This window comes from Thermobia domestica, chromosome 7, assembly GCF_964235325.1.
Source record: "Thermobia domestica chromosome 7, izTheDome1.hap1.1, whole genome shotgun sequence".
NCBI lineage: Eukaryota > Metazoa > Arthropoda > Insecta > Zygentoma > Lepismatidae > Thermobia > Thermobia domestica.
In genome coordinates this window covers 79,040,653-79,067,679 of record NC_137460.1, presented here as the reverse complement: position 1 = coordinate 79,067,679, position 27,027 = coordinate 79,040,653, and the positions used below count along the sequence as shown (strand labels likewise).

General features: G+C 34.2%; 1 protein-coding gene across 1 annotated transcript; it reads right to left on the bottom strand.

Annotated features, from left to right (window-relative positions):
* Positions 1-1,039: 1,039 nt before the first annotated feature.
* LOC145690218 (uncharacterized) lies at positions 1,040-25,932 on the bottom strand. The gene is made up of 2 exons (XM_081764892.1): positions 25,777-25,932; positions 1,040-3,359 (listed from the first exon to the last, which is right to left on the bottom strand). The coding sequence occupies exon 2, from the start codon at positions 3,349-3,351 to the stop codon at positions 2,632-2,634; it is 720 nt and encodes a 239-aa protein (XP_081621018.1). The 5' UTR covers positions 3,352-3,359; positions 25,777-25,932; the 3' UTR covers positions 1,040-2,631.
* Positions 25,933-27,027: the final 1,095 nt, after the last annotated feature.

The following is a 27,027-nucleotide window of genomic DNA, read 5'->3' as shown; positions in this document are numbered from 1 at the left end:
TGATTTAAGGACCCTCTGCGACATTAATGTTTGGGTTAGAAAGTGACCAGTCCGCCTCTTATACGCCCGTAGATGTAGGTCACTCCTGAGCACACGAGACATGGAATTTCTGCTTATGTTCATCTCAGCAGCCATCACACTTTGTGTTTGAACAGGATTTCTTCGAATTCTTGCTGCAACTGCTTTCTGGACCTGCGGGATTCGTACCGTTCGCCGTCTGCCACTCCTTGCGCGGTCAGCTGCCGTTCCAGTCTCGGTGTATCGCTGTATGGTGCGATACAAGACTCTCTTGCTGATTTGAAAATCTCACCTGCTGTCTTCCCGATCTTGTGTAGTGCAATTACTGCTACACGAGTTTCGTAATCGCCCCATTCCATCAGAACTCAGTACAATATCAATGTATGTCATGAACAGTCACTCTCACTCTCTCTCTCACACACACACACACACTACATGCATCTTCCGCTTTATACACAGATGGTAGCACGGTTCCACTCCGAACTTTGTGACAGTATTTATGATATAACTAGGTAATAAGAGAATTATTGCAACTAAGCGATCTCTTCTTTGTTCATGATGAACAGTTTAGCAGAGTTTTTTTTTAATTTGTTTCCTTCTTAAGTACTCATCTCAGATTTCGTCCCTGGAAATTTTCTATTCTTCATCTCTTTACTGTTTGCTACGCATTATATAATGCTATGCCCAGAGGGCATATTTTCGCTTTATTTTGACCTGAAAAATAGCGCTCTTTTGTGTGTAGTAGATGTTTTATCTATTATTTAATTTCACTTAATAGTGACACATACACATGTAAAGTAGGTAGAAACACAGTACTTTATTCTGGGTAAGCTAGTAAAAGGAGAGAATTACAATGCAGTTCTTTAATCAGATTGTCATGGTCTGTTAAAAGTCTCGGCGACAGCAATAAAAATCACTTCAACCAGACTTTCAGACTTTTTCGTAGTAAAAATCATGCTTAATATAATTTTAGGGAAATATTTGGGTAAATGTAATTGAAGTCTTAAAATAACGTGAGAAATTTCTCAAAAATTTCCTTTAATATTAATTATGCTACTATAATTTGTACGTATTTTTTATTTCGGTTTTTAAATCTAAGTATAGCAAATTTCTACTTTAACACTGGATAGTCTTACTGCGAGATGTTAAAAAGTAACTGTTTTTAAGATTTTATTTAAATAACTAACAGGTTATACTTTTTACCACATACTAAACAGCCTCCATGCAGTACATAATATAATTACACGTTAATGATTATAATTACAATTTAATGCGTACTATATAGAAAATAAAGATCTTAAAATTTGCAGTAAAAATGTCGACTGTATGTTTTTTGAATTTGCTTTTGTACTTGTTATTTAAAAAAGATAATCGTAATTATAGTATACATTTTGTGTTAGATTTTCTAGACTGTAGTACATGATTGCTGGAGTATTAATTTGATATAATGTAAGATTGATAATGATATAATGAAAGAATTTATAATCTTCTAAATTGTTGTATAAAAATTCAGTTCCTCTACATATTATATTGAACTAGTTATATGTTATACAAAGTCGATACAAGATACATTTCTCGTTTGGTTTACGTTCGTTACACCGTGTTTTAAGTAGCTTTAATATTATAGTAAGAAAATAGTAATTATATATAATTAATAATATATAATTTCACTTTAACTTACATTGTAGTTACGAAAAAAAATACATGATTTTTTTTATGTTATTGAACGATAATATTAAAGCTACTTAAAACACAGTGTAACAAACATAAACCAAACGAGAAATGTATCTTGTATCGATCATGTATAACATAACTAATTCAATATAATATGCAGAGGAACCGATTTTCTATACAACAATTCAGAAGATTACCAATTCTGTCATTACATTATTTACAATCTTATATCAAATTATACTCCAGAAATCATGTACTACAGTCTAGAAAAACGAACACAAAATGTATACTATAATTACGATTATCTTTTTACATAAGCTACAAAAGCAAGTTCAAAAATATACATTCAACATTTTATTGCATATTTAAGATATTTAAAATATATATATATATAAAATAAATAAAAATACATATGTATATATAAATTTAAGAGTAATTATACATCAAACAATTATTACCCAAAAGAAACCAGATTTGCGTTACAGTCTAGAAAAGAAAAAAAAGCACGATAATTTTATATTATATTTACAACAAGCCACGAAGTGAATTATGTATAATAGCTTAAAGTAATTATTGTATATCAAATTATTTAAGTATAACAGAAAATCAAGTATGTACTACTCTAGAAAAAAGAACAGCATAAGAATTATGTATTACATTTATCATGTTTATCAAGTGAAACTAATTTAACAGAATATTCAGAGAAAAACAGTTTTTTAAAAATATCAGGACAAATTTACTTAATCTTAAAATACAGTATGTAAATATAAAATAGAGTAAATATATAAAGCAATAGAAGTAAAATTGTATTCAGGTTATTTTGATAAAGAATTTATTCAAGTTTATAAATATTAAAATAACGGAAGACTAAATTTGAGTAAATTCTTTATCGAAATAACCTGAATACAGTTAGTTTTATTTCTATTGTTTTAAAGTAAATTACAGGAAAACTTTATGTACACTGGATATGTCTTGTAATTTTCGACATGTTGGACATCTGAACAGACTTGTTTTCATATCTTTGCTCTTCTTAATTATGCCCTGAAGACAGGGATTACAAAGAATATGACCGCATATAGCAGACATAATTTCAGTTTTATGTATCTTCAAATTCAAGTAAGAATCTAGACAAACGGGGCAATGAATGCCAGGACTAGGGCATGGAGCTGTCCGCTGATTGAAAGGAGACAAATTTCTTGGAGGAGTACCTGAACGGTGTAAACCATTGCTAGATGAAGCTGCATTTTCTGGTACTGAACGATAACTAGTACTTCTCGTACTGGTACTGTACGCTTGAGTTTCTGTAGGCTTCGTGATAGCATTTAAAGGTCTAGAAGAGGCATTTGAATTTGCAGTACTTCGTGCTTTGGCTGGAAGACCAGTTCTCGTTGCATCAGGAGGAGCTGTAACTGTTGTAGTTACTTTGACATTAATCCTCTTACTTGTGGTGAACGTGGAGGTTGTATGGGAGACTCCATTGCGTGTGGAGGACGCTCTAGTAGAAGAACTCGAAGCTGGTACTCTAGCTGAAGTCCTGGTACTTGGATCAGCGTTTGCCTTTTTAATTCCTGTAGCAGAAGGTCGAACAGATGAAGCACTACGAGAAGTAGCAGCCCCACGGACACTGGTACTCCCAGCTCTTCTATTTAAGGACGACATTTTAAAATCTGAAAATAAATTGTACTATTAAATAAATTTGAAACTAAATTAGTTTAACAGATAAAGTATCAATAATTGAAATCAAACATTTTACAAAATTTAATGTTTCATGATTATAGAAGCTGCAAAACGAGCTAATAATATAGGTCCTCAAGAAAGAGTGATGAAGTTTTGTGGTACTATTATGCCGGAATGATTGAATGATATACCGTTTTGATTGAAAACTCGGTATATTCAGCGCAAAGGTAAGCGCAATAGGGTTATTCCATGTCAAATCACCTAATTTAAAAACATGATCGTGCTTCAATGTCTCAGATTCTCTTCAAAATTTTTCATACATTAATACCAGTGAAATTTTGCTAAATTATTTTTTTCCGATTTTTTTGGATGAGAAATGGGCCGGGGAGAAATATTTGATAAATGTGAATTTTGCTTCAATTTCACTTTTCGGCACTCAGTATCATGGAACTAAAATTACCATAACTTCCTTATTTTTGAAGTTATTGGACTCATTCAAGTGTGAGAGCTTAATTTTTGCTCTTTCAGTAGATCCTAAGTTACCTTGCAAAAAACATTAATGGGAATACAAAGCAAATTTTAGGGTTTTTACAAATTGTGCCGTTGCTCAAAAGTTACAACTATGAAACTTTTGAAACTTTTCTTGTACGCGTGCATGGTATGGTTAAAAAATAAAGAGGGTGGTTTTGTATTTTTGTAATTATTATTTTTTATGTACGGAAATATAGTTTTGTTACAAATTGTGTCATTGCTCGTAAGTTACAACTATGAAACTTTAATATAATCATCTTAGCACATACATGATATGGTTAACAAATAAAAAGGGTGCTTTTGGTATTTTTGCAATAATAATAATAATAATAATAATAATAATAATAATAATAATAATAATAATAATAATATTATTATTATTATTATTATTATTTGTGTTTTAAATATATACAGAAATATTCAGATTTAATGTTAACAGATTATGCCTTTCCTCTGAAGTAGTGATGGCCAATTCCAGAATTTTTACTTTCCGGATTCCGGAAAGTAAAATCGGAAAGATTCCGATTTCGGAAAAATCTGGAATTCGGAAAGACTCCGGAAAGTGAAATTTCCAATTTCGGCAAATTTTGGCCATCCCTACTCTTAAGTGACAACTGTCACACTTTAAAACTTTTTCAAATAATAATCTTAATAAATATTAGGTATGCTTAAAAAAAGAATTGGTGTAATGTGTAGTTTTGGTATTACCATAATATTATATTTTTGTATTTTAACTATGACTTTCAACCTTTTTTCCCAATTGTACCATCGCTTACAACTATCAAACGTTTGTATCTTTTTATAGGATTAGTTTACATTTACTAGGTATGATTAAATAACAAAAAGGGATACCTTTTTTGCAATGATCTTGCGGTTTTGCGAATGGAAAATATACGCCTAGCAATGTAATGGGTTGAGTGATTATTATAAACCCTATCAACAGAAATAAGAAATAATAGACTAATGTACATAGATGAAAACAATAAACATACATACCAGTAATACTTCTTAGAATTACATAGATTTACATACAAAATGTTGTGTCCTTTATTTCACAGCTCATTCTTTTCATTGGTGATATGATGTCTTCTTTTAATTTTGCTTTCAGTTGCTAAAGTCCGGGCTGATTGGCTTGTAAGAGATGGAACAGGAATTTCTCAGATTATATTTTCAAAAGGTATTCAACAAAAGTCTTCATTTTCTGGCCAGTAAAATATAGAAGGCCCAGAGCGATTGATGAATTGCATTCTGACGTACAAAAATAATTACAAAAATACCAAGAGCACCCCTTTTATACTTTAACCATATCATGTATGGGCTAAGAAGATTCTATTAAAAAGTTTCAAAAGTTTCAAAAGTTTCATAGTTGTAACTTACGAGCAATGACAATTTGTAACAAAACTTAAAACTATATTTCCGTACATAAAAAATAATAATTACAAAAATACAAAAAAAACCTATTTTTTAACCATACCATCTACTTGTTAAGATGAATGTACAAAAAAAGTTTCAAAAGTTTCAGAGTTGTAACTTTTAAGCAATGGTACAATTTGTAAAAACCTTAAAATTTGCTTTGTATGCCCATTAATGTTTGACAGTGTAACTTTCTGCAAGATTACTTAAAATCTACTGAAAGAGCAAACATTAAGCTTTCATTTGACACCTGGATGAGCCCAATAACTTCAAAAATAAGGAAGTTATAGTAATTTAGTTCCATGATACTGAGTGCCGAAAAGTGAAATTGAAGCAAAATTCACATTTTTTCAAAAAATTCTCCCCGGCTCATTTCTCCAAAAAATCGAAAAAAAAATAACATAATTTCATTGGTATTAATGTATGAAAAAAATTTGAAGAGAATCTGAGACATTGAAGCACAGTGCTCTAGATGATTTGACATGGAATGACCCAATACTAACAGAATCCACTATATTGCATTAAAAAATGCATGTAAACTTCACATTGTACATATTGTTTCACATGCTTTGGATGTCAGTTTTTGAAGATCAATGTTCGGACGTCAAAGTCACATTCTTTAGCCCTCAAGAAACCACGACCACTGGACATTTTCTTGAGTTTGGAAGATTGTGTTTACTGTCTTCAAGTCGGTAACGTGAACCATCTAAAAGAAAGAATATATGGGCGTTTGACATTTACGCCATACCATGCTCGATAAGATCTGGTGCGAAATTGATTATCGTCTGATGTGTCGTGTTGTTAAAGAACATACACAGACGCGCAAACGCACTTTAACATGTTCTTCTTCACAGAATAGTGGATTCGGGTAGCACTGCATTTGTTTTTGCACTGAACAGACTGAATTACCAAACAAAACTATTATTCAACCACCTAAATGTCATCACTCCTGCACAACAGCGAAGAAACTTCACCATTCTTTCTCGAACATCTGCAAGTGAAGGATGGTTCAAGAGTTAGGGAAGATAGTGACAGGAGTAACCAGAAGAATCTCAGCTAACTCATGAACATGATATAGGACGACATATCAACCAGAAATCTTTTACAGAAATATGTTGAGTACCAGTACCACGGAGACGCTATGCCTCTTCTGCCCTTACAATTGATGAGAGGTTGAGCATAAATGAAGTGTACGATGAAATAATTAGTAAATGACGCAAGTGAGCTTACATCAAGAAATTCCACAAATAATGTTACTCCACCACAAGATTATGAAATCTGCGATCTAATTTTAAGCATCATCGTACAGTGTTTAAGAGGAACTTCTCACGAAAAGTAAGTTTAATATGTATTTTTGAATTAATTTTAACAAATTGAATGTCATTGTTTACACTATAGTCGTGAGTTTATATTTTAAATGTTATTCAATACAAGGGCTAAAAGACTTTATAAATGAATTTATCATATTCGCAGTTTTCTTTTAAAAAAATAGTTCAGTTTAAATGGTACATTTGCTTCAACAAGGGAGCACTCAGCCACTGTATCACTATGACTCCTCTCCTTCCAGAATGTATGGACAACTCCAAAAGTGCATTACCATCTGCAATGTTCCCTTTCCTGCAATAGCAAACAACCCGAAAAACACCGCCGTTGAGGTGGTTGAGAATTAGAAAGCTGTTGGACCTAACCTCAATTTTGTTACAATTATAGCAATGTGGCAAACTGCAAATAAGATAATAAGATAAATTGTTAAGAATGACACTTTTTTTTATCGTGAGGGCAATGGACGACATAAAAAGTTACAAAATATTCTTAAGTTCAAACAAGACGAATGGTAAGAAATAGATATCATAGGAAAGCAGTTTCTCTCCTTTTTCAAAAAAAAAATCGTAAAAAAAAGAAAAACGTTTACTTAATGCAGGGCGCGAAATCCCGGGGGGGACGGGAGGGATTTCCCCCCCACCAAAAATTTTCAACTTGCGTTTCCCCCCTCACCAAAATCTGTAAGGGGGGACACCTTAATAGGAAAATATAAGTAGGTCTATAATGAAAATTTTCAGACAAACAATAATTTTAAATGCATGCTGTTTTAAAAAACCTAGTTTATTTATAAAAGGATCAGGTGTAACTTTTTCGGTTGTTCGGTTGTTGACGAGATGAAGACCTTCATTCTCTAGCGTACCAGTTGCATGCAAAATTGGTAAAATTTCTCAAACAGATTGTTTTTCAGTTTCAGTGGACGAATCTACAAACAGATTTGCGGATAAGCACTTGCTGTTATATGAACATATGTGGACGAAGAAAATAAACCTTGTCGTTTTTATAAGTTAGTGCCTGTAGAAAATGCCAATGAAGAGAAAATTATTCAAGCATTTTCCGAAGATGGCATATTTTTAATCTTAAAGAAAAACTTGTTGGATTTAGATCGGACGGGGATGCAAGTGTTTACTGGGAGAAACGAAGGTGTTGCTGCTCAAATTAGAAGAAATGTCAACCCATGCCTAATTAGCGTACAATGCATGGCACATCGAATTGATCTTGTTTCTGAAAGAGTTTTTGGTGATGTGAATGCTATTCACAACTTTGAATGTTCGTTAGGCGAACTTTACAAGGTGTTCAGTAAGTCATCTACATCTGCAACACTTAAAAGTATAACGACAGTCACAGATGCCGCAGGACTGCTGAAAATCAAAAGATTGTTTCACATACGTTGGATTTCAAATGAGAAGGATGCGTTATTGGCAGTCTTTACATACTTTTCTTGTATAATGCAATTCCTACTTTTGGAGTATGAAAATACTGACCATTTCAACAGAGACAGTTTTAAACTGTGGTATTTACCAAAAAAAAAAAAAAAAATGTCGGGGGAAAAGAACATTCTATCGCTCGGTTTTCTTCTGGATATTGCGTCCATTCTGTCTAATATTAGTGTAAAACGATGCAAAAGGAAGCAGTTTCGTACAATGAAATGGAGAAATAATTGACCCTACAATCCAAGCTCTGAGAGAAATGCGTATGAAAAATGATGTCTACCAAAGTCTTTGTAAAGATAAGTATTTAGTGCACTGCAGACAAGCATCTGATACAGGGAGTGGTGATAGTGAGTTTGATCAAATAAAAAAGCAGGTAATCCAGGGTTTAATAGACGAAGTTGAAAGAAGGTTTCCTTCTAATGATGTGCTAAAGTGCTTTTCAATGTTTGAAAATAAAGATCGTAATAGCCTGAGTGGTTTATACGGTAACTTAGACGTATGTAAACCAGCTTAATGGTTTGGATTGAATCTTGATACTGCAGTGTCAGAATGATTTGGTTTGATTTAGTTTAACATCCCACGGTTATGCCTGCTAGGCTAAAGGAGACGTGGACCTACTGATTATAATGGAATCCGAACCACTTTGGTCGTTCAACTGTACCCCACCGGGAATCAAACCAGGGACCATGCTAACCGAAGTCAAGCGTGCTAGCCAATAGACCAAGCGGGGGTTTTACAGTGTCAGAATGGAGAGAGTACAAGTCAAGTTCTAAGTCGGTAAGTGATTTTCAAGTTCTTAAAGCCTTAACGCGGAAAGTTCGTTCTGTGCCATTATCAACTGCTGCCTGTGAACGTGGATTCAGTATTGCTCATATTAAAAGTTCCGAAAGAAACCGTATGTTGGCGAGTACCTTGCAATCTTTATTGATACTGAGTGGATTTCCTTTAAAATTACGGGATGCTATTACTTCTGCTCATACGTGGGTTTCTTCTGGCCATCACATGTTCAACTCTCGTTACACACGGAAAGAAAGTGAAGTTAAATCTTAAAAAAATTTGTCTAATGTAAGATACGTTATTGCAAACTATATTTTAGGTCTATAAATACAGTAACACAATCATTCAATACTCGTATTATTGTGGCTCTCTTCGGTGGTCTAGTGGCTAGCACGCGCGCATCATCTTTGGTGCACGGGGTCCTGGGTTCGATTCTCAGTGGGAGCGCCTTACAAAAATTTGAACGATTACCGTGGTTCGGATTCCACCTTAAACTGTAAGTCATCATCTCATAGCCTCGCTGCTGAAAAGGGCCATTAAACTTAAATCAGCAAATCAATCGTATTATAGTGTTTGTGCTTTTATTTTCTAAAGTTTAACGTCCTACGAATATTCAGTAAGGCTAAGGAAGACGGCCATGATGAGATGAATTATAAGGGTGGATTAAGATAGTGGAAGGAAGCGGGAGGACCCCGAGAAAACCCCCACACAATTGTTTGTATACCACAAGCAGAATTTGGCGCGAGCTAGGATCCAGCCAATGATCCCACGCACATGAGGTGAGCGCTCTACCACTGAGGCAACACGGCTTTTTGTTGTCTATCAAGTATTTGAATTGAAATCACATCTGTTATTTATAATAATATATTCTTGCTAATAATACAATATAGATACATATTATTATTTAGACTTACAAAGGTGACCGTATATCTGAACGACCAAACTGAAACATTACGTACGTAGCGAAGAAACGAGAATTTCATAAATAATAATAAAAACTATACTCTGACTCTACAGCTCATGAGGATCTATGGCTGGCCAGGTGAAGCGCTTCAAGTTAGTAGTTCTAATGCTTGGTTAGGACATCGGTCAGGATTATTTCTGACTTATAGATCTCTACCGCTATTTTCGTGAATGCAATCTTCAATATGATGGTAAACACAAGGGTACTGTGCTCCCACGAGAGTCTAACCCTGGACCATACGCACTGAAGTGTATATTAAATGCAGTAGATAAGTTACTAATTTTGGTTAAATGAATAAATAACATTAAGGTATTTTTAAATAACAATAACGACTAGTTTGAACATTTATTATTATTATTATTATTATTATTATTATTATTAGTAGTAGTAGTAGTAGTAATAATAATAATAATAATAGTAGTAGTAGTAGTAGTAATAGTAGTAGTAGTAGTAATAGTAGTAGTAGTAGTAATAGTAATAATAATAATAGTAACAACAATAACAATAATAATAATAATCCATTAATATTTCAATTTTTTGGAGGCTCCACTTAGCAATCGTGTGGATCGCTGAACTTCTTCCCCCCCCCACCATTTTCAAATGATTTCGCACCCTGACAATGTAAAGGCTTAATATAAATGCCTAACAGCACAAAACTAAACATTCACACTAAACGGAAAAAGCGACAAACACAGAATAAGGGACACTAATGGCGTAGCAGACTTGTGACCCTCACATGCAAGATAAACAGATGGGACCGTAGTTGTAAACCCAATTGTTATAATAATAATAATAATAATAATAATAATAATTGTTCACCTTAACAATATAGTTGTTTATTATTATTATTATTATTATTATTATTATTATTATTATTATTATTATTCGCCGACTCTTGAACTTGCACGGCTAAATTACTGCATAATATGTTATTATTTCTGTAACTTTTCCTCGATTGGATGTTAATTGCTTATTAGTGGGCACTAATTTATCTCTAGGTCGTCGAATAAATGAATTTCGTTGTGCATTTTGGTGTAAATAACTTTACCAGTAGAAGCTGATCGTTCCAAACCTGAAGTTAATAATATTTGGTGTTTACTTTTACGGACTTACAAACAGTACACTTATCCAACCTAGGTTCGAGTCCTGTTCACACTCAAGTTTTTTTTATTACAAAGTGATCGTGAAAAATCGACTTCTCGTACTGGACGAGCAATCCTTAAAAATGTGGAAACAAACACCTGTATCATGATAGAGACGACTTAAAAATGTTGGTTGGGAAAGGGCAAGGAAGTTACCAGGGCATTCGAAACACTTCATTGATCTGCAGCACTTTTCGTGTTATCGTTCTCAGAAAGAAACACCACACCACTTGTTAAGCAAAGTTAAGGTAGAGCAATCGTTGGAGTAGTGGTTATTGTACAAGACTTCCACGTGGAAATTCTCGGTTCGATTCCCCTCCAGGTATGTTTTTTCGCATGAAATAATGGCTCCAACTTTGCGAATTACAACATTATATCCGCAATAGATGAAATCGTTCGGAACAGATAACTCTTCCGAGATTACTAGAAAAGCCCCCCCCTCTTTGGTTATTTGAAAACATTTTACTTCTATTAGTTTGACAAAATTTGTTTCCATCCTATAACTCAATGTGTTTTATTTACATTTGAAATTTGAAACATGCAAGGTCTGCTACATCTATAAGGAACATCCAATTTTCCTTTTGAACATTTGTAACTTTTCATTATGGTACAGTTTGGAATTTTCATATAGGGTGTTTCTGATAGAAATTTAGCAGTAAAACAGAATTCATTCATTTTCTTTCTTTCTTTCTTTCTTTTTCATTTCTTTTCTTCCTTCCTTTCTTTTTGTTCAGTTCGCATTAGTAGTCTGCAATTGAAGGTATGACCTACGCTACTTTTTTGTAAATGACACGAAGACCCAGTATGCTTGGGTAGCCACTTTTTGTAATCGTGTGAGATCCAAGGTGTGTGCTAAGGCCCTGAAGTTTTGTGGTAGTTTGAAATGTAAATATATGTAAATAAAAGGAAATTTAAATATGCTAATGAAGTTAATTTTAATGAAATGTAAATAATCTTAATGATATGTCATTTACTAGCAAAGTCGGTAGAGCTGATTAAAGTCGGTAGAGCAAAATTTAATTTAAACTGATGAAGATATTATGCTGAACAAAATGAACTCTTTCCAGCAAAGATGAGAATTAATTTTCAGGGTCACAAAACGCAGTTTTACTCCAGGTGTAAGGAGTAATTACCATCTCCCACTCAGGCAACAACATAAAGATGTTGGTCAACCATGTCGTACTGGACTCGGACAACTCCAGGACAGCTGAAAAGAATACATAATATTGGCACAATTTCTACATACCTTAATGGACTTTCTGTGGAGAATGATGCACTCTGATTTCATTGGGATGAATAAACTTTAATATGCCGTAAGCACGCGATATATCACACTGTACACTTGGTTTACAGATGGAAAGAAAAAAATATATATACTTTTGAATTTTTAATTTCGAGATTGTTTCGGCGAAAAGTTCTTTATACTGATTTAGGTCTATCTTTACTTATACTCAGAGTTCGTTCACGTTATGTCACATATCCTGGTCCTAGTTTCTAGTGGTTCCTGTGGATTCCATGTACTCTTCTTCTTGCGTTGGCCTCACAATCTTCCGTTTCTAGTGAGACGTCGGTCCAACGATGGCCTTGCTCCTCTTCCCATTGGAACAAGACTTTTCTGCCACACTCCTGTTTCGCCTACGCCTTATCTTTTAGGGAACAATTGACGTTTCCCATTCTGTGGTGCCCGCAGTGTAGTTAGTTTGTCTGAAAGCTGTTCGTTTCACCTAATTAGCGCGATCCAGCCCGTTAAGTGGCTATGGTGCGACTATCTAATTTTCATTACCCTAATACAAAAGGGAAGATGACACTGGCTTTAAAACTAACTTGCAAAACAATAGTTCGAAGTTTCCGCTCATTGCAAAACGTAAAAAGAAAGAAAAATACTGATACTGTTCTGTACCTAAGTACACAGTTCGTTACGATGAACTTTTATACATTGAAACGATGAATAGTCTCGAGCATGACTAATAGTTCATTGCTCTTACAATGTCTATGTCTTTGCGGATCGCACACATCACTATTACGAGCAATAAAGCACCAAGAGTATAAGTTCTTCACGAAAGTCAAAAATGCATACTCAATATGCATAGGCGCGCGAAGAGTAATGTTTCTTCACTGAAGACCAAATCCGAATTCTCGAAGAGCGCGAAGAGTGATACTTCTCCTTGGAAGTGTAGACACGAATTACCAATATTCACGAGAAGAGCGCGAAGAGTGTTCCTTCTCTTCCGATGACCAAGCACGAATTACCTCGATTCTTCCACGCTATTCTCTTTTAACAAACTCTTCTTGTTGCCAAAAGTCTGGTCTCGCTTTCTGCCTCCTGCGAATCTTATGGCGGGAGTGATTGCGGTAAGAGGGGGTTTCCACCACAGATCATTGCACTATCTGACCTCATTACCACACTTTGGCTTGTCCTCACTTTAATTACATGGAACTGGTAAACTTTAAATTCTGACACTTGCACTGTAAACTAGAAAAATCAGCTTTCATTTCATATGTAGCACTTCTTGAGGATTTCACAAATAGATATATAAATTAGTTTTAAACACAATATGCATGCATTGCACTCGAGTTATCCCCATCCTCACACTTGCTTTAGCCGGTGCTGCCACCTGTTGGGATTACTCGTAGGCATTTCACCTGCATGAGGGGTTTGTCGCAACTAAGATTTTCACCTAATTTTCATTGTTTTGGGGTGATTGCACTAATTGTCAACCCACATCATATTAAAATAAGTATACACACACAAAAATACACATAATATGAACATATGACATGCTATGATAACTTAATGTATCATGATTTTATTCGACGTGGGTGCTGTTTTTCTCCCCAGGACGTCTGCTTCTCCGACAAGAACTTTGTCGCTCTTACATCTATTATGCATCCCCCTCAGGTTTAGACTGTTGGACTTGCCGTCCTGAACCGAAATAAGCCTTTCTTCATTTATTTTCTACATCATACTATAAAGCAACTAACTTATCCTACGATATCGAAAACTTCAAAAATATTTGTACAACACTTAAAGAATTACTTGTGGATGTATAATTATTTACAGGGGTGAAGGCTTCTACAGGTAATGCTCTTTTCCTTGATTTTTCTCCTCCAAAGGGGGGAGCTTCAAATTGCTAGGCCGGCGCTGAGCTGGCGAAAAGTTCGTTGGAGATGATCGTAGAGTGAGTATAATACTCACTCTACGGAGATGATGCTTCCAAGGAAATAGGTGTTAGATCTGGTCAGGTTTTCATTTGTTCACACCTCTTTGTATTCTATATTTTCGCATGTGCCTCTCAACTCCAGTAAGCGTTTTTGACGATGGCTATTCTCGACTCGGCGTCTCCGGCTGTCAACGTATCCGACCGAAGTAAAATTGTCGTATATGTCTTTTGTATACCCTTAGACACTTAAAGTTCAACTATATGCACCTATACTATGAACAATAGAGTTAGCAACGATGTACCAGTTGCTTCAAACTCAAGTGTGTTCTCTTCTTGCAGACAAAGAATCTTGACTTTAAACTTTTCTCTTTTTTTCTGTGCTGGGTTTCATGAGAGCTGGGTTCCCAGTTTCCTATGTTTTCTACGTAGAATTTAACCAGAGCTTCGCCTTGCAATTAAATATCACTTGCAATCAATATTAATAAAATTCTATCTTATTTCGATCCTTCACATTTATGATATGATATCAAACACGAATAATAATAATAATAATAATAATAATAATACACAAAAATGAAATTAACTCTACACTATTACTTCCACAATTAATCCTTTACTTCCTACCTAAATCTAAATTATACATAAAGAACACATTTTATACGCAAATTAGGCAAAATAATTATATGCATAAATAAGATCATAATAATTTACATAGGGTATTGTATGTATATTACACTACCTATTGGGTTTATTAGAATGTATTTCTGATCAGTACGTCCAATGAACACTACCGAATTTGCAACCGAACGACTCGGGAAAAAAAGCATATGTTAAACGTTTGACATTATGCTAAACGTGTCTCGAAGATCTACAGTCCTATTGGAAGTTGAGTATTTTATTTGACCACTAACTTTCGCATTCATTTTGAAAGTGACTTAATGAATGTTTCAAGCATCCTCTATATATTCGTATTATTATTATTATTATTATTATTATTATTATTATTATTATTATTTAAATTATTGCATAATTTCACGGATCTAGGCCTGTGCGATATATCGATATTGTCGATATTGATATTGACATATCAACATTCGATATTGCGAATATGTCGATATCGATATATCAACATCCTAAATTTTCGATATCGATATTCGGGGGGTGAGATATAGGGTCCCTAAGACTTGCTTTGGATGAAGAAATAGAACTTAATTTTTACAACAATGTCTTCTAAAGACAATTTCTTTATGACCACAAACTGCAATGTAAATAAATCCACTTGCAAATTTACAATATTATATACTGTAACTTCTTAGCCGCCAGAACTTTTCTATTCCAGAAAAAAAGAAACAAAAGCGCCTGTCAAAAGCAAGTGCTTCGAACATTGACCTTGAATTTATGTTAAGAATTTCTTTTGTTACTCTCTCTCCTAGCTTTCCATCCCTTTTGGTCTTTGGGACCGCTCGTTGACAAAAAGTGCACACATGACCTATATGAACACACGCTCTGAGGTAAAGTCAGAAATTTTGAAAAGGAAACTAGTTTTTAATAATAATAATAATAATAATAATAATAATAATAATAATAATAATAATAATAATAATAATATCCGCAAGTTTGTTACGCCACTGATGTTCCTCAGTCTCTTTTTCCATTTCCTGTGGGTGTTTGTTTTTGTGCTGTTACGCATTTATATTAAGCCTTTACATTATGCAATCTTTTTCTCTTTTTGCGAGTTTTTTTTTTAAATGAAAAACTGTTTTCTTTTGTTATCTATTTCTTTCCATTCTTGTTTGAACTGCTTAAGCAAGATCATTTTGTAAATTTGGTGTCATCCATTGCTCTCACGATAATAAAATCATTCTTACTTTATTTTATTCACTTTTTTGCAGTTTGCCACACTGCTATATTTGTAACAAAACTGAGGTTTGGTCCAACCTCTTTCTAATTCTTAACCCCAAACGCCAGTGTTTTGGGTTGCCTACTATTGCAGGAAAGGGATAATAGCAGGTGGTAATGCACTTTTTTAATCGTGTATACAACACTATTTACAAAATATGCAGTGATCCATGTATTGGACACCCGAGTGTTCAATAACTGGCTGACATGAAGTATATTACAGAAAAAGAAAACTTAAAATGAAGAAAGAACATCTAAAGAGATCTGGAAAATTTCCACATTCACAGAGAAATAGATATTCTTACACCTAAATTTATTGTGCGTAAGCTTCTGGCATCTTTCCATACAACTAATAGCTCTGTAAAACATTAAATGTAAAATATTTCAACCCTGGAAACTAGATTGGAGGTCCATCTTCAGATCTGAGTAATTGTAACACTATCAGGAGTTTTACTTCTCTCCAGATCAACCCAACCCGCTTGCTTCGTGAGTAAAACAGATGCAGGAAAACTAATCTTCCAGCAAGGGTGCAACTGAGTATTTGTACGATTAGGCTGAGTCAAAAATGTTAAATAGCAAGCCAGATTCATAAATTCACCCTATCTTTCTCCATATACGCCACTAGTGTGACGCTGTAGACAGTGAATTAGTTCATCGCTGATTATAGTACTGATAACAAAGTCTAAACACAAAGATAGGCTGGAGATCACATCACTAGAATGGAAGATTTGAGTGGGATGAGTAAGTGTTGGGAAACCAATGGGAAGGAAACCCCTGGACAAACTAAGAAAATGATACGGTAAAACAATATACGCGCTTTTATACTTTCATAAATATTTCTTGCATCCAATGAATCGCCCCTCCACTTATTTGTGACTACCTTATACCTCTCCTTCGAATTCAACCGAGTATCTTCAAAGGATGAATAGTAGGATAAAGTTTCCCGAATCTTCCTGAACAGCTTAGCGATTACAATTTGGAACAACTTTCTAAGTCCTCATTAACCAATTCATCTGACAATCGCTAAGCTCTTATTGAATCTATCCACTCTTGTCCATTAAATCTAGCTCCGTGAAACACTATACTAGAATAAGTTTCTTTCGTTTTCCTTTCTGACGTGTACATTTTTCCATTTGTCGAAGATGTTTCCCACAATTAAACTTTTCATATTGATGCATCCAGTTTTCCTACAATCTCAGAACTCTCGCGTTCTATTTTCCATATCTACTGTAAACAGTCTAGGATTCAACAGCGTCATTACTTTCCAAGTCCGGGAATATAGGACACGTATTTATCATACAGTCAATATATACAGGGAGGACAATTTATCTGGAACATTCGTGATAACGGAGAAGCCAGAAGAGGGAGAAAATCGAAACTTTGCACGAAGCAACTATAAGGAGGGGGACAGTTTCCCATATTAAACAATACCACAAAGTGAATAGTGTTGCCATCCCAGTATAAAGTTATATTTTTTCAAATGGCACTACGTCAGATTATTACATATTTCAAATCAACATGTTAAACTAAAACTTAAAATATCACATTTAATATTCAGAGTTGCAAATTAAGGATGTTATAATATCACAAACATTCAAAGTTTGAAAGCCTCTATCACACGTATAACAAAACGGAGATGAACAAAACAATGCATATCGAAAGTACCTTATAGCCTTCGATACTATGGTCATGGTATGACTTGTTTTGAATGAATAGCAGCGAAGTTACAAGGGCTTGAAAATTTAATTTTTTCGAAAGGTGTAATTTCGAAAACATGCTTACGTAAGTACCATATCTAATTACTTGTCTGGTTTGAAATTGGAAAACAAATCATTTTGTCGTTTACAGCACTTCGATATCTTAAACCGTTCCGGAGATATGATAAACATTGATAAACACTGCTGAAAATGGCGTATTTGTGGACAATATTTAAACTGATTATTGTTTTTCTTCTCTATTATAGGATTGCAGGAATAGCTTTTAGTAGGTGTAGCTTTTGACACCGAGCGCTTAGTTTCAATCACCATGTTTTTTGTCTTCCTAACACTTATTTTCATCCTATATTCTTCACAACCCTTAAGTTTTAACAACTTATTGATTTTCTTTTCAAATTTCGCCCCCCAAGTGTCGTATCATTGCAAACCGTATACATCTAATCATTCTACTTTCTACCGAAATGCCATCTTTATTATGTAAGCTCGTTTTCATTATCTGGTCTAGATAGATATTAAATTATGTGGTTGTGGAGCGGAATAGAGAACCTAATTGAAAGATAGTATTTCAGGAAGGGGTGTAGCCAGCAGGTTTATGTAGGAGGGGACCGTCGTTTTTGAAGGGGGGCCAGCTACAATGTACAAAAAATGTTTGCAGCTAGTGTTTCTGAGACCTGAAAAACCCGGAAAATTTTGGTTTTCTTCCGGAAAAATAAAAACACTGTTTTTAGCTTATTATTATTATTATTATTATTATTATTATTATTATTATTATTATTATTATTATTATTATTATTATTTTCCTTTTTCTCCATAAATTACATTCAAGGAAGTTTATTATGTTTAACCAAGAACTACTCCCCGGAGCAAACATTATACCTTTGTGCATAACTATTTCTATTTAAGCCCTTGTTCAAAGAACCTATTTTTAAAGGTAATCAAGAAAGTTCTGTCGCTTTTTCACCCCCACGTAGTAAATCCCCACGTTAAGTAGGTTTGCATATTCAGGATCCTAACTATGAAAACATTTACGATCACTCCAAACCCAATCATTTCACAGATTCAATCTGTTATATATAAGTTATTAGGACGTAAAATTGAATGTAGTTTAGACGAAAAAGACTTATGCATTGCAAGACCTATAACGCCCAAATATTCCCCACAAACTTATAGTCCTATCAGCATAAAAAAAAAGGTGTGGAGCAGGAAACTACTTTACACAAAAGTCTAAAGAAGGTCAGTAAAGACGATCGAACTGGTCGAGCGGTTTGGATCAATAGTCTATCAATCATAAGTTTGTGTGTTCAAACCCTGTAGGAAGTATTCTTTTTTTTTCTTAAAAGTGTGTTCCTATTTTCATTCGAGGACTGAGAACATTTCTTTGAATAAATCTTTGGCAACTGCTTTTCTCTCAAATTCGATTAGAAGGGAACATTATATGAATTGCAAATCTAAAATCCAAAGCTGAAAACAAAATATTAAGTATGTTCAATATTTCATTATTGTCCTTTGATTTGTAATGAAAAACTAATTATAAGCATCGATGATTTCAGAAGATTCTCCCCGGGTAATGGCCAATATATGAATGAGAGAAAACTGATAGAACATTATTAGTCCACTTTGAGTATGATCGAAGATGTGGCCACGAAGGGGGAAATTTATGTCGACAGGATCTCAAATTCTCACACAGGTTATGCCCTGAAATCATCACTGTTTGAAAGGTTTCCTTAACAAATACCTAGGTAGAATATTACATTTATTTCTCGTTCTACGTTTTGAAATGACAAAATCATAATTTTAAAGAGAATTATAATACGATAAGCATAATGATTTATAGAACTTATGAAGTAAATAGTATTGTGTAAGTTATCGATTTCTAATCGGATTAAAACTAGAATATTCCTTTGCATCGCACTTTAAAATATATCCTCTCGAAATATAATTCTTACTGGAAAGCATGTTTAACTCCAATTACTTAATCAATATTTTTAATAATATATTTTTATTGTAATATTTTTACTATTCAATGTCGTATACACTTCATTTCCCAAAGCAAAACCTCGCAAACGTATAGTGGGCTAGTAAATATTATAAAAAATAAATTATCGTTTAGTTTACGTAAATACTGCATCGCCTGATTTAAAACTTCGCACTTTAACTAATAATAATAATAATAATAATAATAATAATAATAATAATAATAATAATAAGAATAAGAATAAGAATAATAATAATAATATAAAATCATAGCCATATATTATAAGAATTTCAGTCTTACTCAATAAATGAATTCAACGTGATCTCTATTTGAAATTCCATTTATTCCAGACTATTTTATTTTCTTTAAGTTAACTGATTCACTGTACGTATCTGAGTAAGTTGTCTTTATTTTCTACTCGGTTATATACGTTTTACAAGCATTTCCTTTAAGTTTGAACGAGGGGAACACGAATACAAAAACATCTAGAAACAGTTAAAATTCCAAAGTTCCCTACTGAGAATCGAACCCGGGACCCCGTATACAAAAGGCAAACGGTAAGAGCGAATGAAATGTGTTTTGAAGTGTCTGAAGTTTACACCTATTTCACCCTGATGTAATATGTCTACCGTATTCGTTACTTTGAGGAATGATATATGTTATTCATATAGGTTCTATTATGTATTCGTCCATAAATATTATATAAATTATCAGAATTATTTATGATTTTTCATGGAAATTCACTTTTGCATGCACAGTAGACAGACAGTGTAATTGGAAGGTGAGTTCAACAGAGATTATGTATTTCGCAGACATTATTTAATAGCTATGTAGAAGAGATAGCGAAAACTAGTATGCATAATGAAGATGGAATTTCGGTAGGAGATAAAATTATGAGGTGTATACGGTTTGGGGTTGATATGGTTGTTGTTGCAGAATTTAAAAAGAAAATTAATAAGATGTAGAAAACTTGGAAAAGGCTTTGTGAAGAATATGTGATGAAAATAAATGTTAGAAAGACAAAATCCACGGTGATTGAAACAAAGCGATCGGTGTCAAATATAGAAGTAGGAGCGGGAGAAAACAACAACTGGCTAGTTAGCGAAATCTGAGTAATCAACAGTGATGATACGACATGCGAACGTGAAATAAGAGCAAGAAATGGCGAAAGAAGTCTTTAGGATGAAGAAAATACTATTTTATGGGACCTTGAATAGAATTGAAAAAAAGAGTTATAAAATGCTACGTGTACTGTATTTTACTGTATTTATAGGGCAGAAACATGGACATTACGCAAAAATGATTAGAAACAATTGAAGACTTTCGAAACATGTGCGTGGAGAAGAATGGAGAGAAATAACTGGGTCGAGAGGAAAACGAATGAGAAAGTGTTAGAAATGGAAGGAGAAAAATATTATTAAGAAGAGGAAGAAAAACGGTTGGGATATTGGTTAAGAAGGAACTGTATCATGAGGAATGTGTTAGAGGGTATGGTGGCAGGAAAGAGATGGAGGGGATTAATTAGACTATATAGAAACAGAATTAGGCTATTGGAGATATCAAAACAGAAAAATCTATGTGAAGATGAAAAGGTTAATAGAAGATCGTGGAGCATGGCAGTTTCTCAGCCGCGGTAAGTGACCCGCTGGTAATGGCGGAATACTTCTGATATAATGATGCTGATAATGCACAGCAGAAACTGAAAAATCCACTTTACTGTCATTCCTAATACGATCAACAATGCAAATTTCTACAGTCTCTCAAAATGCCTTGCTCTAAAGGGTGTAGAGAACTATCTGTTACTATACGAGGGGAAATCATAGGTCGAGTAACTATGAGACAAACTGCCATTCAGATAGCTAGGGGAATGGGCTGTGACAAGAAAACCGTGAAGAAATTGATTTAGTGGTATGAAGAAGGTGAGTGAATATTTCACATCTCGGCCAAGAAGTGCGACCAATAATAATAATAATAATAATAATAATAATAATAATAATAATAATAATAATAATAATAATAATAATAATAATAATCTCAAGTATTTATATTTATTTCCAGCAAGTCTTTAGCATACCCTCCTAGTGCAGTATTATTTTTTAAACGGTCGTTATGAAATTGTCAAGCTAAATTTTAAAGAGTCATTATAAGTGGTGCGTTATTTATTTATTTCACAATTCATTTCTGCCAGTAGCTTTCGCCCCCCGTACTCCCTCTTCATGCTTAACCAGGAGGAAGCTGCGCGTCCTCAGGTTGGGAACCACTGCTTCCATTAAGGAATTCTGACAGCCTGTTAGAAATTTGCATTCGGACTAATATCAGTAAACTGCATTCTTATGTTTCTACTGCGCATGCACCAGTGAATTTCCATGGAAGATCATGAAAAATTCTGATAATTTATGTAATATTTATGGACGAATAAGTAACAACCTATATCAATAACATACACCATTCCTCAAAGTAACGAATACGGTAAACATTAAAAAATCAATAGACATATTACATCAGGGTGAAATAGGTATAAACTTGACTCTACAAAATACCTTTCATTCGCTCTTACCGCTGGTCTAGTGGCTAGCACGTCTGCCTTTGGTGTACGGGGTCCCGGGTTCGATTCCTGGTGGCGGAACTTTGGAATTTAACTGTTTCTAAATGTTTTTGTATTCGTGTTCCTGTCGTTCAAGCTTAAACAAAATGATTGTAAAACGTGTATAACCGAGTAGAAAATAGAAACAACTTAGTCATACGTTCAGTGAATCAGTTAACTTAAAGAAAAGAAACAAAGTATCTAAGGCATTTGTCTGTAAATTGTAAAGGACTCCTAAAGATTAGTTCCAATCACACCAAAGTAACATTTTTCTTTTACCTGTTCTCGAAGTTTCTCTTTGTATTTCTATCGGATTCGAATAAATAAAACTTCGAATAGAGACCACGTTGAATTCATTTATTGAGTAACACTGAAATTGATATATGGCTATGATTTTATTATTATTATTATTATTATTATTATTATTATTATTATTATTATTATTATTATTATTATTATTATTATTAGTTAAAGTACGAAGTTTCAAATCAGGCGATGCAGTATTTACGTAAACTAAACGATAATTTATTTGATAATATTCACTAGCCCACTATACATTTGCGAGGTTTTGCTTTGGGAAATGAAGTGTATACGACATTGAATAGTAAAAATATTACAATAAAAATATATTATTAAAAATATTGATTAAGTAATTGGAGTTAAACATGCTTTCCAGTAAGAATTATATTTCGAGAGGATATATTTTAAAGTGCGATGCAAAGGAATATTCTAGTTTTAATCCGATTAGAAATCGATAACTTACACAATACTATTTACTTCATTAGTTCCATAAATCATTATGCTTATCGTATTATAATTCTCTTTAAAATTATGATTTTGTCATTTCAAAACTTAGAACGAGAAATAAATGTAATATTCTACCTAGGTATTTGTTAAGGAAACCTATCAAACAGTGATCATTTCAGGGCATAACCTGTGTGAGAATTTGAGATCCTGTTGACATAAATTTCCTCCTTCGTGGCCATATCTTTGATCATGCTCAAAGTGGACTAATAATGTTCTATCAGTTTTCTCTCATTCATATATTGGCCATTACCCGGGGAGAATCTTCTGAAATCATCGATGCTTATAATTAGTTTTTCATTACAAATCAAAGGATAATAATGAAATATTGAACATACTTAATATTTTGTTTTCAGCTTTGGATTTTAGATTTGCAATTCATATAATGTTCCCTTCTAATCGAATTTGAGAGAAAAGCAGTTGCCAAAGATTTATTCAAAGAAATGTTCTCAGTCCTTAGATGAAAATAGGAACACGCTTTTAAGGAAAAAGGAAAAAAAAAGAAACCAACACTTCCTACAGGGTTTGAACACACAAACTTATGATTGACAGACTATTGACCCAAACCGCTCGACCAGTTCGTTCGTCTTCACTGGCCTTCTTCAGAATTTTGTGTAAAGTAGTTTCCTGCTGCACACTTTTTTTTTTTTTTTTTTTATGTCGATACCACTATAAGTTTGTGATGAATATTTGGGCGTTACAGGTCTTGCTATGCATAAAGGTCTTTTTTGTCTAAACTACATTCAATTTTACGTCCTAATAACTTCTATATAATAGGTTGAATCTGTGAAATGATTGGGGTTGGAGTGATCGTAAATGTTTTCATAGTTAGGATCCTGAATATGCAAACCCGCTTAACGTGGGGATTTACTATTGTGAAATTTGGTACTGTATGGAGCAGACATATGGACATGACGCAAAAATGATCAACTACTGGAAGTTTCGAAATGTGGATATGAAGAAAAGAAAATTAGCTTGGTCGACTGGAGGGATTTAAGATTTAGATTTCTGGGCTTTCGGCATCTAAGGTCATTTAGTCCTTCACAATGTGAGGGATGAGGTTCCTTGACACAATCCGGGGAAAGGGAAGGAAGCGGCCTGGGACAAAGTTAAGTACCACTCCGGCATTTGTGAATGAGGAAGACGCAGGAAAACCTCATTCAGGGTGGCTGGCGTGGAAAAGCGTGTTACACTTTTTCGACCAAGTGACTTCAGCGGGACCGCTTGCATCGAAGGCGAGAGCGCTAGCGACTACGCTACACGAGGCCACCTGGTCGACTGGAAAACTAATGAGAGGGTGTTAGAAATGGTAATGGAGAAAAGAACAAGTTCAGATATTGAGAAGAGGAAGAGAAACTGGTTGGGACATTGGTAAGAAACTGTATCATGAGGGACGTGCTAGAGGGTATGGTAACGGGAAAGAGGAAGGAGTCTACAATTGATGAACGATATCGAAACAGAAAAATCGAAAGTGAAGACAAAGAGATTAGCGGAAGATCGTGAAGCATGGAAGCTTCTCAGTTGCGGCAAGTAACTGCCAATAATGGCAGACTACCATAGGCGTGCGCAACGTGGGTGCCATGGGTGCCTTGGCACCCCCATTAGACAAACTTTATGTAGAATTATTACAAACTGAGAAGAGATTTCGTGTAAATTATTTCCCTTCTGCATGTGTGCCGTGCTTCACCGACGCAGCGTCGGGTGCAATGACGCTATCTTTTCTTAGGGAAAGGGGGGGAGGACGACATTCCATATGGTTGTACTTTAGATCTGGCATCCACATTCCCAATGTCCTGCGCACGCTAGTGCAGACTACCTATGAACACGAAATTTCAGGGAAGTTTTAGATTATCGCAGGAATGCTAAGTTTCCCTGGCCACCCCCTAGATAAAAGTTTATTTGAACCCCTGGTATTTAGCCTCTCACAAGTACTAAAAACTAGAATTTAATCCTCCCATTGCATGTGATATTACTACACGGGGATCTGGGGGTCAGATTGAGAAGCTCACGTTTGAACATGGAGTTTTTTTTAGGGGTAGTGCGTACTCTTGTCCCTAGGCTTCGGTATAATTACATTTTGGAGAGGGGGCGCGGTGGCTCAGTGGTAGAGCGTTCACCTCCGGTGCTTGGGGTCCCCTGGTTCGATCGCAGCTCGCGCCGTGTGGACTTTGTGGTGGACAAACACCGTGCTCGTGGGTTTTCTTGGGGTTCTCCTGTTTTCTCCCACTTTCTTCATTCCAACATTTCACTCATCTCTCATCATCACGGTCTCCTTTAATTTCAAATCACTCATTAACTAATTAAAATTGGGTATATTACCAACTTTTTAAGTCGGTAGATATTCAATGAATAATTCCTCAAAGTATGGCGTTTCTCGTCCTTCCCTAAATGGGAAGTACGTCTCCTTAACTATAACCCTTCGTATCTTGATAGCCACTTTTAATGTAAACGTTGTCTATAGGGACTACTTTAAATAAGAATAAAACTATGCTTCGAATCAGGTAACATGTTGATATGTATAATTATTGCATAATTGAACTGCAAAAATCGTGAACATTGACACTTGATTAAAAGAAAAAAAAATACTGTACTTGTTATAACGTATTTGACTTTATAAATACTATATATACCCAAATGAACCAAAGCTATAAACGTAAAAATACTATCAAAAAAGTAAACTCAAATTTACCTCGAAATTTCAGGACTACTTGTATACACCATTCCAATTCAACCTACTTTTTAGACACATAAAATATCCTACAGCTATATGTACAGAATGGCATATCTTTCGTCGTATGAGAAGCGGCAGCAGAGCCCTCTCTCGGAAGAACTTGATAATAGAGTCCAGAAGATCCAGTGTTGTTTGATCCTTGATACTTAGTATTGATAATATAAACATACATATATATAATATAACATTATTATTATTATTATTATTATTATTATTATTATTATTATTATTATTATTATTATTATTATTATTATTTTGCTGGAGTTCTACTGACAACCTTCCTGTTCTATGGGTTAGAAACATATTGAATAGTGTAGAGGGTATGTTCCCATGCTCAAACTAGGGGTAAGCAAAACCGGTTTTTATACAACGGAAACTGATATTTCTAGAATAATTGAAAGCGACATTTCGGTTTTATCCAAAAAGATTAGGTTTTTCACTGAAGCCAGTTTCGGATTTTTAGAAAACTGATTCGGTTCTCCGAAAGCTGGTTAGGTTTTTCACCGAAATCGATTTCTTGTTTCCTTCACAAACTAGTTCGGTTTTTCATGAAAACCACTTTCACTTTTCACTAGTACTTATAACGTTTTACTGAAATCAATGTAATTTTTGCTGAAGTTATCCTTTTTTGTCTTCTTAAAACTCATTTGCAATCAAGGTGACGAATTTGAAAAACCAGTTTCTTGAAAGGTTTCAAAAACCAGTTTCAGTTTCTCTAAAAACTGAAAATCCCGTTTATCTGCTCGCCACTAGTTCAGGAGAAATACAAGACTCGTACTTTACTGCCGTATAAATTATTTATATTTATTTATACATTTATGTTAATAACGAAGGTCGTATCTGGTAGGAACCCTCTTAAGTTTCTGGTGATGCCAATGATCCTTTTTCCTATACTTTATAATGATATATTAAAACTTTGCATTTCTTTTTAGTAGTATAATTAAGTATCTTGAGACTTTCGTGACCACGATGTTTAGTGGCGTATTTAGGGTTTTGTTTCGTCGGAGGGCTATGCAGAACACGTGAGTAAGCACTTGCATTTTTCTTTTTGGGTGCCCACAAATTTTAATAAAGTTTTGCATATAACAAATTTATTTCGGGGAGGGGCTTAAGCACGATAGCCACTCCCTAAATACGCCACTGACGATGTTATATCAGGACATAAAACAGTTATCATAATGTTTATATAAAATGATTTGCTGTGTTAAA